This window comes from Aythya fuligula, chromosome 3 (assembly GCF_009819795.1).
Source record: "Aythya fuligula isolate bAytFul2 chromosome 3, bAytFul2.pri, whole genome shotgun sequence".
Taxonomy (NCBI): Eukaryota; Metazoa; Chordata; class Aves; order Anseriformes; family Anatidae; genus Aythya; species Aythya fuligula.
The window spans coordinates 71,365,130-71,377,984 of NC_045561.1; the positions used below are offsets into that span (position 1 = coordinate 71,365,130).

Consider the following 12,855-nt stretch of genomic DNA (forward strand, 5'->3'; position numbering starts at 1 on the left):
ACAACTAGTCATTTCCTTTAGGGAAAAAAGAAAAAAAAATCAACCTAGTAGCATTATGCCTGAACCTTTAATGAAAATAAATTACCTGCAGGGAACCCCATTACGCTGAAAATGCGATCTAGTTGATCGTGATGAAAGGGATTACTTGTTTTGATGTCCTCCTGACGACAGTGAAATATAGGTTCCGATGTCAATAGTTCAGCAAATATGCAGCCAATTGCCCAAATATCTAAGGAGGAAGGAAGATCGTTCATGTAAATTTACTGCACATTATCACTCAGATATTCATTTCTGTATGGTTTTTCAAAAATCTGTATAATCATAGTAAGATAAAATGCCTCACTGTATGATTTCATATAGTATTTTAAAAAATAATACGTTAGTATAATAAATTAAAAAGGATAAAATCTGGGGAGATGGGTGTTTTTTTTTTCCCCAAGCAAAATTAGACAATCTCCAAATTCTGTTTCAAGTTGTATGCTGGCAGTCCAGCACCTAATGAATGTATTCACAGTTAAGGCAGAAACCTATGCAGTATTTGTTGACAACATACCTTAAGCGACATTAAACTGACCATCAAAACCACAACATTAATCCCCCACAAACATACATTGATCTAAAAGTTGTAGCACATTTCAGAACAACTCTAAACAGATAATTGATAACTAAATACAAGCTAATAAGGAAAAGAGCCAGTGATTCACATGCTTAGACAAATAGCGTAAGCTACTTTAAATGGAGAAAAAAAAGGGCCTAATTTTAATTAAGAGTAGAAGAGTGATTAATAAATTAAAAAGAAAAAATCATACTTGACAACTAACTCCCAATGGAACAACACTGGAACCGTTTCATCTGTATCTCATGCACATGCACAGAACAGCATAATTTACTGATGCTTTTATGAAGGTATCAACCTCTTTTTCATAAATTTCTCATTAATATGCTTTTCAAAATTAAATATATTGTGGACAAGAACAATAGCTTCATTCACAGGAGAAAAAACCTCTTGGTTTTATATAATCACTGCAGTTATTACTATCACCACCATCTTAGTGTTCTGCATGACCCAAGTGCTTTACTATGCATCGGAAAACAAAAGTGTGAATTTGTCAGTGAGGAAAAGGTTACTAGCAGAAGAAAACAAAAGAAAAAAAAAAGGGAAGAAGAAAAGGATTTGCTACATTGACAAATGCAATGTGTCTGGGGTATACCTCTGGAGAAAGATGTTGAGATCAGATGAGTAATGACTGTGGAGCCTTGCTTAATAGTTGAGGTTAAACTAGATGACACTGAGAAACCTTCTGGATTTTATTAAATTATAGGATAAATGCGGAAAACAATTTATTCCTATATTTAAAATCTAATAGATAAAAAAAAATACCTAACTGGAGTTTGGTTTATTAGATTCAGGCCAAAGAGAGCATCAAGAAAAGTCTCTTGGTTTTGTTACCTGTTTGCAATTAACCCAAGACCCAAAATCCCACCTCCTGTCACTGGTGCTGTTTAGAGTACGCCACCTAAGAGAAATGTGGTCTTCTGAAGAGAGGCAAACACAGCTCTCTCTATGAAATCGTAAGGAATGAAGAAGAGATTACACACTCTGTGCAAAAACATGTCTGTTCCCTTTCCATTATATTACAGGTATGGAGTTTGGGCTTTTAGGGCTGTCCCAATATCTAAGCCTTTCCGCCCACTTCTTTTACTTTACAGTTTCAACAGGATATAACTTGCTCCATGCGTTACATCACTTTTTCAAGCTTCTATCTTCCTTTGATTCTCTCATTAGCCTTATCTGCATGAAAACAAGATCTCCAGCTCTTGAGATTTTATCTGCTCCGGCAGGTAATACGGCATATTAATCACAACTCCTACTTGGGCAGTAGGTGTAACTTATCTACTCCAGTATGGAAATTATTTATTATTTGAAGAATAACATGTTAATTTAATGACATCTATTGACTCATTTTCACACTAGATAGCAAGCCCTTTTGGAGATGGCTTATCTAGAGGCCCAAGAGGTTTTAACCCCACTGGTTACCCTGGCTTTCTGCAGTGCTCGTTGTCATAGTTAGGGAAAATCTGGGCCTCTGCTCATTCTTCTATTTGCAGCTGCTGCATCCAGACTGATCTTTTCCATCTGAATAATTGGAAAAAAAAAAAGAAAAAAAGAAAAAAGAAAAAAAAAAACACAACTAACACCTAGTATTCTTGTTGACAGCAAAATTGAACTAGGAAATGTCCCTGACTTGACACAGCAAACTCTGCTCATCCATGAGATGAACCGTGCAAGAGAATTGTCACTGTGGCAATGAACTCCCACTCCTGCCTTTGTGATCAATGCAGAGAACACATTTTAAACCCTCTGAGAACTCAGTATTAATAAAAAAAAAAAAAGACATCGTAATAACTGGTAACTGAAAGTTGCATCTGAACAAACACTGACAGCTCCCAAGTTGGTGTTTTATTTGCTCTGGGATGGCATTACTAGACAAGTCAAGCATGAAAACACTTCAACCGGTCATCCAGGAGGTCACAGTGCTGGGGCTCAACCCTCCAAGTTTCTTGCTAGATACTCTGCAGCTTCAAAGTGCTTGGGATAGAAAACCTGAAGCTTTCATTTCCGTAGGTGAAGATTAAACAGCTGGAAAAGGCCTGATAGCCTTGTAGCACAGGCAGGTCAGGCTCTTCCCTTTGTCAACCTAACTCCTTTGTAACCTGATCTGGAGCACATCCTTGGCACATATTGAAACCATTCTCACAGTTCATGCTGTTCTGCCAAATTTGTCTAGGTTCCCCCCCCCTTCCCTTTTTTTTATTAATAGCATTCATAATTTACCGTGATTATTTACCACATGTGGCACTCTCCTAGCAGGAATACCTTGTTAAATTCTGGCCAGTTTAAGAGCTTCTTGAATGCAAACATCCCTAATTGGTATTTATCTCCCACATTGCTCATGTTAGGCAACCGAATACAAACTTCAGATCTGACTGCGGAAATATGTGGCAACAATTAGAAATTTCCCCACCAGGTGCCATTTCAAATGGTTTTGGTCTGTGGTCCTTAATAAAGATTAATGATTATTACATCCTATTATAATCAAACAATGTAGCCCAAATAAGAAGTGCTGCCCCTCAAAAGATGGCCTTTAGTGCTTATGTGTTTTAAGCTGTAATTTTCAGCCCCAATGCATTATTACTCTAGTGCACGTCTACCTCTAACATGACAGGAATTTCTTATAACAACAAAACTGTGACTGTGATAGCTTTATAGGTCAGCAACTAAATCTGAGAAAATCCTACATGACCCACTCCACTTCAGTGCTGTAGCCAAGGAGCAAGTACAAAAGGATGCCAATAAAGCTCATGTAATGATAGGGCTGATTAAACACACAAATGCTCGTGTATTCTTTCCTTTCTACGGCAGAATAATCTCACTGCTGCATTTGTTTCAGTATTTTGCAAACATTCTCTAAGAATATTAAGGCAATTTAAGACAATAAGACAATTCATTGAGCAATAGCCTTGATTCGCAAAAATGAAACATCTTTTCCCATGCATATTAACTAAAATGTTTCATTTGAAGACAGGACTCATTCTTTAATAAAACTGTTGTAGAAAATAAGTTAAGAAATGGGAAAAAAATCATCAGTTCAGCTGCAACCAATAGGGAGCTCAACTATGGCGAGGTTTCATTTAACAGCATCAGCCTTCAGATCAAGGCAAGGACAACAAATAATCCAAGATACTGGAAACCTGAAGGGGCTGTGCAGGCAAATGTGTCTAATTTTTCAGATAAATATCAGTTGGTCTAATCACAGAATCATCTAGGTTGGAAACGACCTTCAAGATCGTGAAGTCCAGCCACCAACCTGACCTACCAAGTCCCTCACCAAACCATGTCCCTCTGAGCCACATACACACCTCAAACATCTCCAGGGATGGTGACCCCACCAACTCCCTGGGCAGCCCCTTCCAATGCTTAACCACCCTCTGCCTGAAGAAAATTGTCCTGATATCTAACCTAACCCCTTCATGGAGCAATTTGAGGTCATGTCTTCATGTCATGTCACCTAAGAGACCACCTCAGGTAGTTGTAAAGACTGATGAATTCTCCCCTCGGCATCCTCAAGACCAAACAATCCCAATTCCCTTAGTTGCTCCTCCTAAGTCTTGTTTTCTAGTCTTTCCATCAGTTTTGTTGTTCTTTGAACGTGTTTCAGTGACTCAGTATCCTTTGAGTAGTGAGGGGCCCAAAACTGAACACAGTATTCGAGGTGCAAACAGTAAAGGGACGATCACTTCCCTGGTCCTGCTGGCCACGCTATTTCTGATGCAAGCCAGGATGCCACTGGGCTTCTTGGCCACCTGGGCACTCTGCTGGCTCACAGTCAGCCAGCTGCCAACCAAGAGGCTCTCCCTTTTCTGCTGGGCAACTTTCCAGCCACACTTCCCCTATACCACTTGAGCCAAACTTCCCCTATACCACTATACTTACGAGCATAGAGACCCTGTAAGAGTTCATTCATTTTTAGCCTCATTTTAAATGCCTAGACATTAGATTTAAGAAGAAATAATACATTTTTAAAGAGAATTTTTTTTTCTCGATTATGGTGAATACCTGTTTCTATCACATGCACACACAAAAAAAGGTCTTCCCTTTCTTACGAAGAGATCTCAGTTTTTGTGTATTTCACTTAAACTTCAGTCAGCAAAATAGAAGGCTGAGGAAAGAGAGGTCACTAGTCTTAAATCTGACACCTAGGAAGAATTGATAATGGGTCGAGCATTTAAACGCAACAGATTTTTCCGAGGGAAGCAAAAAAAACTGTGTCAGGTGGTGAGAAAAGGGTCAGAAATTGGATATCGTTTGTTTACAGGTTAGGCAACATCTTACTGATCTTTAACAACCAGCACTGCAACAGCACTTCACTGAAAAACAGTTTTCACTGTATTATTTTAAGTTGTCAGATTATTTACACTCCCATTTAAATTTCTATTTTCTATTTCTAAATTTCCTCGGTATATTTGTATTAAATGAAGAACCTGGGATCATACGACTTCAGGCTTCTGCCGTGCATTAGACATATTAATTGGCAAGACTACACTTATTACAGTAAGCGTGACAACACAGCTATAGTAGACTTAGTATGGGGAGTGGCAGTAAGACGAGGGGCACCAGTAAGTCCTTTTGTGAAGCAAAAACACAACTGCAAAGAATCCACATTAAAGAACTTAAATTTTAATTTACAGACATTCACGTCCCAAAATTTAGAAATTCCAGATTTATGAATTTCTATGCAACTTTCTGTTTTCCTTGTGCAATCCATGTCCTGCTGTAGACAGGCATCCTCGAGGCAGGCAAAAAGGCAAACTTAGCAGCAGTTGCAGCACAAAGCAAAAAACCTGAACTTTTACCAATATTTTTCTGATGCAGGGCAGGGAATTAGGTCACTGGGGCAAGTGCTGAGCTCTGGGGAGGGCAGCGTGTTACAGCCTTGTTTTCTCCCTAATCCTAAGCCTTCGGATGCGTCAGAGAAGGCAGAGGGCTATGATTTTTATGCCAGCTACAGTACCTCCAAGACGTAGCGAAGCACGTACTGCTGCTTTTGTTCCAGCAACTGCAGTGCTTGCACCTCGCGGGGTCCAAGCATTACGCGGGCAGGCTGCCAAAGCTTCGCGGGGAAACAAAAGCAGAGGAAAAATGTTCTTTTAGCGACAACTCATCAAAAGGACGAGAAGTGTAACGGGTGACACAAAGGGCAGCTTTGTAGCCCGAGGGCTGCTTCCCCCTACCAAATCTCAAACAAGCGCAGCAAGTAAAGGAAGTAGGAAAGAATTAAGCACTGGCAAGATTTGCCACCGTTTGGTAAAACAGCATTTACAAAGCTTTTCAGGGAACACCCACAGTTTTGCACGTTCGCTTCATCCCATGCAAAAATGCTCAGTGGTATCACCTGGTCACAGGGCTGGAAGGCCAGGAACTCCTGACTCCTAATTACGGGGCTTTACCATTCATTTCCATTTCCCACTCCACTTTTTTCCATCTTAGTCCATCGCTGTAGGTAACGTCTCCAATCCTGTACAATCTCTACTGCACAAATAGCATAGCACATCAGAGAATTGTTGCCGTTTTCTGCGCTCTCCTGAACTGCAGTGGATGAAAAGACAGCAGTACGTGCTCTTTGAAAGGGAAATACACTTTTTTTTTTTTTCCTCATGCCTAATTAAACGCAGAATTCTGTATCAGAGTATCTTAACAAACCAGCTTTCTATTCACAATGGGGCTCTTTGGAGGTGAACTCCATGCTAAAATGCAGAGGGACAAGGAGTTTATGGCCTGTCGTGTCCTCTCATTTGGTTTGTGTCAGTAACTATTACAACTATTTTTACTAGGTCCGGCATGTCGACACCTTCTAGTGCTAACATAAGACGAGCAAAAGCCCTGCTATCCGGTACTCTGAGTTATTACAAGGAACATGTGTGAAGAGCATTTTCACGGCCTCTTCCATTCACAAGGCAAGACAGTCTTTTCCAGGAATCACTAAAGGTTTTGATGCCTACCTTATTTCAGTCAACAGGGACTGCACATGAAGGAGTCTTGCCCCTTAGATGCCCGGAGAGGCCCCTTTTTCCTTCCCAACAGAACCCCTCATGATCCCTTAACGCTTCTGTTTCTAAGGAGCCCAACCTCACAGCTATTTCTAATAAGGCACTGGGAATCACTCCTACATAATTATAAGCCCCTATATTGGCCAGGCAACGAAGCGAACGGCTGTGAAATGCAATTCTGCTGTCAGTCACAGCTAGTGCCAAGGCGTCTGCTTGTGAAGCAATCCCAACTGTCCTGGTAACGAGTCGTTCTGCTGAATCAGCGCTGCCGTGCTGCAAGTTTCAGTTCATGTTGCTGCAATAGCTGTGCCTGAAGACCAAACCGATGAATTTACCAAAATATCCCCCCGCACCGCAAGGATTCACCTAGTTACGATGGTAGATTGAAAGTCTGAAAACCAACTGTTGTGAATGAACTGTCTGGATTCGGCAGTAGATAGGGCACACTAAAAGCCTTCACTATTGTATTAGTTAGCTAGAGGAAAATGTTTACAGAACCATGTTTTGTAGCAGACATCCTGTTGGATCTTTAAATGAAAACCTTGTGTTTAATTTAAGAAAATAAGATTAGCTTTTGGTGCACTGTCTTGTAAAGAAAGGGGAAAAAAAAAAAGCAGTGCCAATCTCTTCTAAGATGCAAGCTTGATTCTGCACCAACCCATTCCCCTGTCCATATATACATTAAAGGAACAACGTGCTTGCTGTACATTCCAAGGAATCACAATTTATCCTGACACATACAAACTGAGTATGAAGAGAAAGTGGGCAAAAAAGGGTTGTTAGACATTGGAACGGGCTGCCCAGGGAAGTGGTGGAGTCACCATCCCCGGAGGTCTTTAAAAGACGTTTAGATGTAGAGCTTAGGGATATGGTTTAGTGGGGACTGCTAGCGTTAGGTCAGAGGTTGGACTCGATGATCTTGAGGTCTCTTCCAACCTAGAAATTCTGTGATTCTGTGAAAAGGGAAGGGAAGGGAAGGGAAGGGAAGGGAAGGGAAGGGAAGGGAAGGGAAGGGAAGGGAAGGGAAGGGAAGGGAAGGGAAGGGAAGGGAAGGGAAGGGAAGGGAAGGGAAGGGAAGGGAAGGGAAGGGAAGGGAAGGGAAGGGAAGGGAAGGGAAGGGAAGGGAAGGGAAGGGAAGGGAAGGGAAGGGAAGGGAAGGGAAGGGAAGGGAAGGGAAGGGAAGGGAAGGGAAGGGAAGGGAAGGGAAGGGAAGGGGCTTGCTCCTGAGGCCCCATAATTATTAACAGCTGGGCAGAACATGAAACCGACAGGCTGAGGGGAAAAGAAATTAGAAAGAAAAAGAAATGGGCAGACTGCTGTGGGCAAGGAGGGTTTTTTGGCCCACAAATGTCAATTTTTGATGTACACAGTGCTAAGCATAGCTGGATGTTTGAAGGCATCCCTTGCTGAAAGTGGTTTCTCAACAAAGTTTTCGCTACAAAAGATATTCTGCCTTCTAAATATTTGTTATTTTATTATTTTATTTCTCCTACTCTAAAATAATCCACATACGGTTAAGTCAGAATAATCACCATGCAATAGCAAATCTGTCAAAGTATTGAATAAAAAGCCTAAAGCATCTGTTTTTTCCCTTCAAACATTTTGAAGGAGAGGAGAGAATCATAAACATATAAAAAAAGTATAGGGTGACCACAGGTAGAAATTTTTAGATTAATTTATAGAGCAATCTAAATCAGAATAATTGGCAGATTCAAGGTGTGACTGACAATTCAGTGGGATTTCTTTGCTTGTTTTTTATTAATAAGTCCATAATGTGTGTATTTCTTAACAGATGCTAAATAACATCCCAGTTTCTCAGGCAAATTTTTACAAAAAATTTACAAAGTTAACAACAACCAAAAAATTGATAACACTTTTATAGGAGCTCCCTATTATCATTAACTGGTTCTATCTTCAGGAAGCTACCATTAAGTAGCATCCCCGTTTTATAGATAATGGAGCAGCACGGGGGATGGATTAAATGACATGGTGTGAACTACACACAACACTTGGGACTGAATTCATATTTAAATCTATGTCCCCTGAGACCCAGCTTTTTGTCCCACAAGATAAACCTTTTGTCTGCCCCACATTACAGAACATCCCCTGGATTTACATCAGAGACAGGTCTGACCCACTGCACTGAGAGTCAGTTCTCATTCTCCTAATTCTTAAGCAACTGGACACTTGAACACATATCCCAGGCTCTTCGGAGTTGACAACTGCCACAGGCTTTACCAGCTTATTTCTAAACATCAGTATCTTTGAGAATATATAATATACATGAGAGCAACAGAGCAGTTAGAAGAACTTGTATGCTGGATCTCAAAACAGTTGAAACGTGTTGAGCTGTATATCAAACCTGTGGATGATATCCCTTGGGATGCTGTCAGCATCTCAAGTTTCATAAAATACTAATTAATGTAGCTTTCAAATGTTTTCCTCAAATAACCTAATAAATGACCCTATACAAAGCTTCACTTTTTTAGGTGACGGCTATGGTAAGATTGTGGAGGATAGTAAATGATTTTTTTATTTTTTTTTGACAAAGTGTATACTATTTTAGAGATCACTGTCAAGCAAGAGGAAAGAACCAGCAGTAAATCATCTAGTACCTGCAATAACTAGATAAGAGAGCAACAATTAATCTTGGGTATTCAAATGTTTTGCCTCTCAGAAAAAAGAATGAGAACAACGGTGATAATCAAAATTAAGAAAGTTTACCGCATGCCAAAATAAGTTTACCACAAAATATCATCTGAATCCAATTACTTCCCGTGTCGTATAACGTTGCCTAGGGCATGAACAAGGCTCCCTTTCCTAGTGTATCCTGAGTTTTTCTTTTCAGAGCACGTAAATTGAGTATTTTCTAAACTTCTCTTTTTCTTTTCTAGTTTTCCAACAACCCCTTTTCCCCCAAAATGAAAGTCTTTAACAAACAAGGATGCAGATCCCTCTGCAGCAAACAGAACTGGCTATGGATTTGCCCTTCTAAATGACCTCAGGGCCATTTAAAAGCACTCCCCATACTCCTATGGTCCACAGACCAAAGGTGGGGAACCCCCCTCCTGCAATCTTTTTCTTCCTAAAGACTACTCAGTCTTCTGGTTGGCCCCATTTGTAGTTTCTGGTTCACCAAGATTTCCCAGATAGGCCTCATTCTGATGATCGAGGCATTCAGATACCCACCTATACCTTTCCCACATTTCCAGCTTCCAGATCTGTGTGTCAGTCTGGAAACAGAACAAGGTGACAACGTGCAGCCAAAGCTTTAAATTACAGCTTTTCTATATGTAAATCTTGCTTGGGCTGGAAAACACAGTTGCCACATGGCCCTGCTGACTTACAATCTAGACAAGTGAGGAAAGGGAACTAAGCTGAAGAGATACCTCGGGTTCTCAGGTTGGTTTTTCATAATAAACAACCCCATCCTTCTCTGGGGCAGGACAGTGTTTTAGTCTTACCAAAGGGGTGGTTGAGGGATCACGCTGAAGAACTTTTTTGACAACAAAATCCAAACCATCTAAAATTCTGTAAGTCGATACCATTTATCAAATATACTAATTCATTAATTAGGGCAAGTGATAAGGAAAGGTAAGATGATGTTACCTGATAGCACTGCTAACTATACAAGCTGCAACTTGATAAAAACAAGCCCTAACCGTGCTCTTTGCTTGGTATAATGCTATAAGATGTCCCAGAATGAATCACAGTAGAGACTTATATGCTTTCTTAAAAGCTTATGATAGAAAAGTCCTTACTTATTTTACTTGCAAAGTCATTTTATTGCCTATTTTGATATGCCCAGAATGCAAAAACTCTGACTAATACCACTTTTCAACCTGACAGCCAGTTTACTTTCTCCTTCATTTTGCATCAATCATTTCCTTTATTTTTCCTTAAAATTGTATTGCAGAAGTCTTTGCCCATCAATGAAAGGAGTATTGAACCGTGAAGCTTCAACCTTGTTTCTTTAGTATTTTTCAACATAACAACATTTTCTGCTGTACTGCAGAATTTTTGAGAGTTCAGTAATTTTATTAATGTTTCCACGATCACAAGCAGTTTATATTTTCCCATGATCACAAGCATTTTATATTTTCCAGGTCATGTGCTTTCACCTGAAGTTTGTTCAAGTTACTTTTCTTTGCACGCTGTACGGAGCAGTAGGATCTAATGAACATATGGGAACAGATTCTGCTTTTGAATGATGGTGCTGGAAATTCAAACCAAGGCTTCCACAGGCTACAATAAATTTCGTACACATTTATATTGTGGTAATAGAATAGAAAGTGAACCTTGACTTCTACAACACCATTTCTCCCAGTTTGCATACCTCTGGTAAATTAGTTGCTTGTAACTATGGTAGCAGATTATAGAGGAAACTTTATTAACAAGTAGGGCTTAGATTATAAATGTTCACAGTTCAGGAAACTCGTATTATTCCCCATGAAACTAACATAGACTTTGTACTATCCTTTTAACATGCAGAAAGCGGAAGATATTTCTCTGTTTTTAGCAACAGTACTTTCCTGACTCCCGGGTCTTCCTCCTCAAAATATGATGTTATACTTGTTAAGAACAACTTCATTTATTTGCTTGCTGAACAGGAAAAGTACAATATTTCATGAGGATGAAGGGACATGCTAAATAAAGGGAAAAATGTCAGTAAAAACCCTACCACTTAATTTTGCGTAATACCTAATTATTTCTGTACAGACTGTATTGAGTCCAATTTTTCCCCAGAGTTAAATCCACAAAATGTAACTGACATCAGGTCCATAAAACACAACAAAAGTCAAATTGTTTTCATTCTTTGATCACGTACAATAATTATTTAGATGCAAGCAAGCATATACAAAGGCTTTCATACAAGAATAGAAACAAACTGGACACTACACCTGGCAGTGTCCAGGATATTATGAATACTCTACCAATAATTTCAGAAGCACACTCGCTGGTATGCACGCTATATGTGAAGCTACAATAAAGAGAAGTATGAGATACAGACTACAGAAAATACACCAAAAAAAATTAAAACTAAAAGCCAGTAAAAATTATGCAAACGTCTGAATTTTGTAGCAACTGTGCAGGACAATGTTCAATGTTTTGCCATAGAGAACCGATGACAATGCATTCCTTGTAAATTCAAACAAAAGCATTTCTCACAGTGACAACATTGGAAAAGAATAGACCAAAGTAGATATGACCATGCTTTTAGCCTGATTTTATTGATATTTATTATATTTATACAATTTTTGGTACTATACATAAGGCATATGAAAACAGCTATGTAAAATAAATGATGCCGAGTATCCTGCCATTTACCTTTTCGTAAGTTGCTGTATCAAATCACATTTCTTTTAAATGAGTATGTTAAACTGAACAGCAGTTAAATTAGTCTTATATAATTTATGAACAATTACGAAAAGTGATACATTAGGGCTCCTGAGGATCATGTAAATTTTAAGAGATGTTAAAATTGTATTTCTTGCATGGAGATTTAAGAGAGCTTTAAGAATTGCATCCTCTGCCAAAAACCTTCACATTAAACTGCAACTCTAACTAGTGTGATTAGCTTATTAAGTCTGCATTTTATAAGTACACATAATGCCAGAAGCAAAATACAAGTCTAGACTCATTAAGCGCGTTAACATCACTGCTGTCATTTTGTTACTAACTTCTCCCCTTTACTGAAAGCTGCAGACAGATAGCCCCTATTCATCTTTTTTTCTTATTCTCTTTTGTCATGTACTCTTCTCATCTTCTATTCAACACACAAACCTTACCTTGCAGCTCTCCTCATTTCCATTTCCATATTTTTTTACTTTGCTACCCAAGCCATTTTGAATGCCCTCAATACCACACTGCATGCTGTGTATTACCCATTCACACCCCTCTTGGAGATTCACGGGTGTGGGTCTGCTACAAGAAATACAAGCCTTAGAAATAAGAAACTGCTAAGAAAAAACACTCTGAAGTAGCATTAACCTCCAAAATTTCACAGGGACTCCTGTCTGTGTTATAGTATAGACTGCAAATCCCTCAGGACAAGAACCAAGCAACTTAAGACATAATAATAATAAACAACAACAAGATAATGGCATTATACTAATTCATTCTTCAAACAGAGATCCTGAGATAATGTTACTCACCAAACCTGCAAACAATACACTACCTATCAAAAATGGGTAACTGCCAGGTAAGGTAACTCATCACTATCGTGCACACAGATCAGCCAGTAAC

At 39.3% G+C, this 12,855-nt stretch overlaps 1 protein-coding gene across 1 annotated transcript in view; it reads right to left on the reverse strand.

Annotated features, from left to right (window-relative positions):
* CDK19 (cyclin dependent kinase 19) overlaps positions 1–12,855 on the reverse strand; it is a 108,249-nt gene that overhangs the window by 13,511 nt on the left and 81,883 nt on the right. The window contains exon 7 of the mRNA XM_032184628.1: positions 86–229. Coding sequence (XP_032040519.1) covers positions 86–229 — 144 coding nt within the window. The remainder of the gene's footprint in view (positions 1–85; positions 230–12,855) is intronic.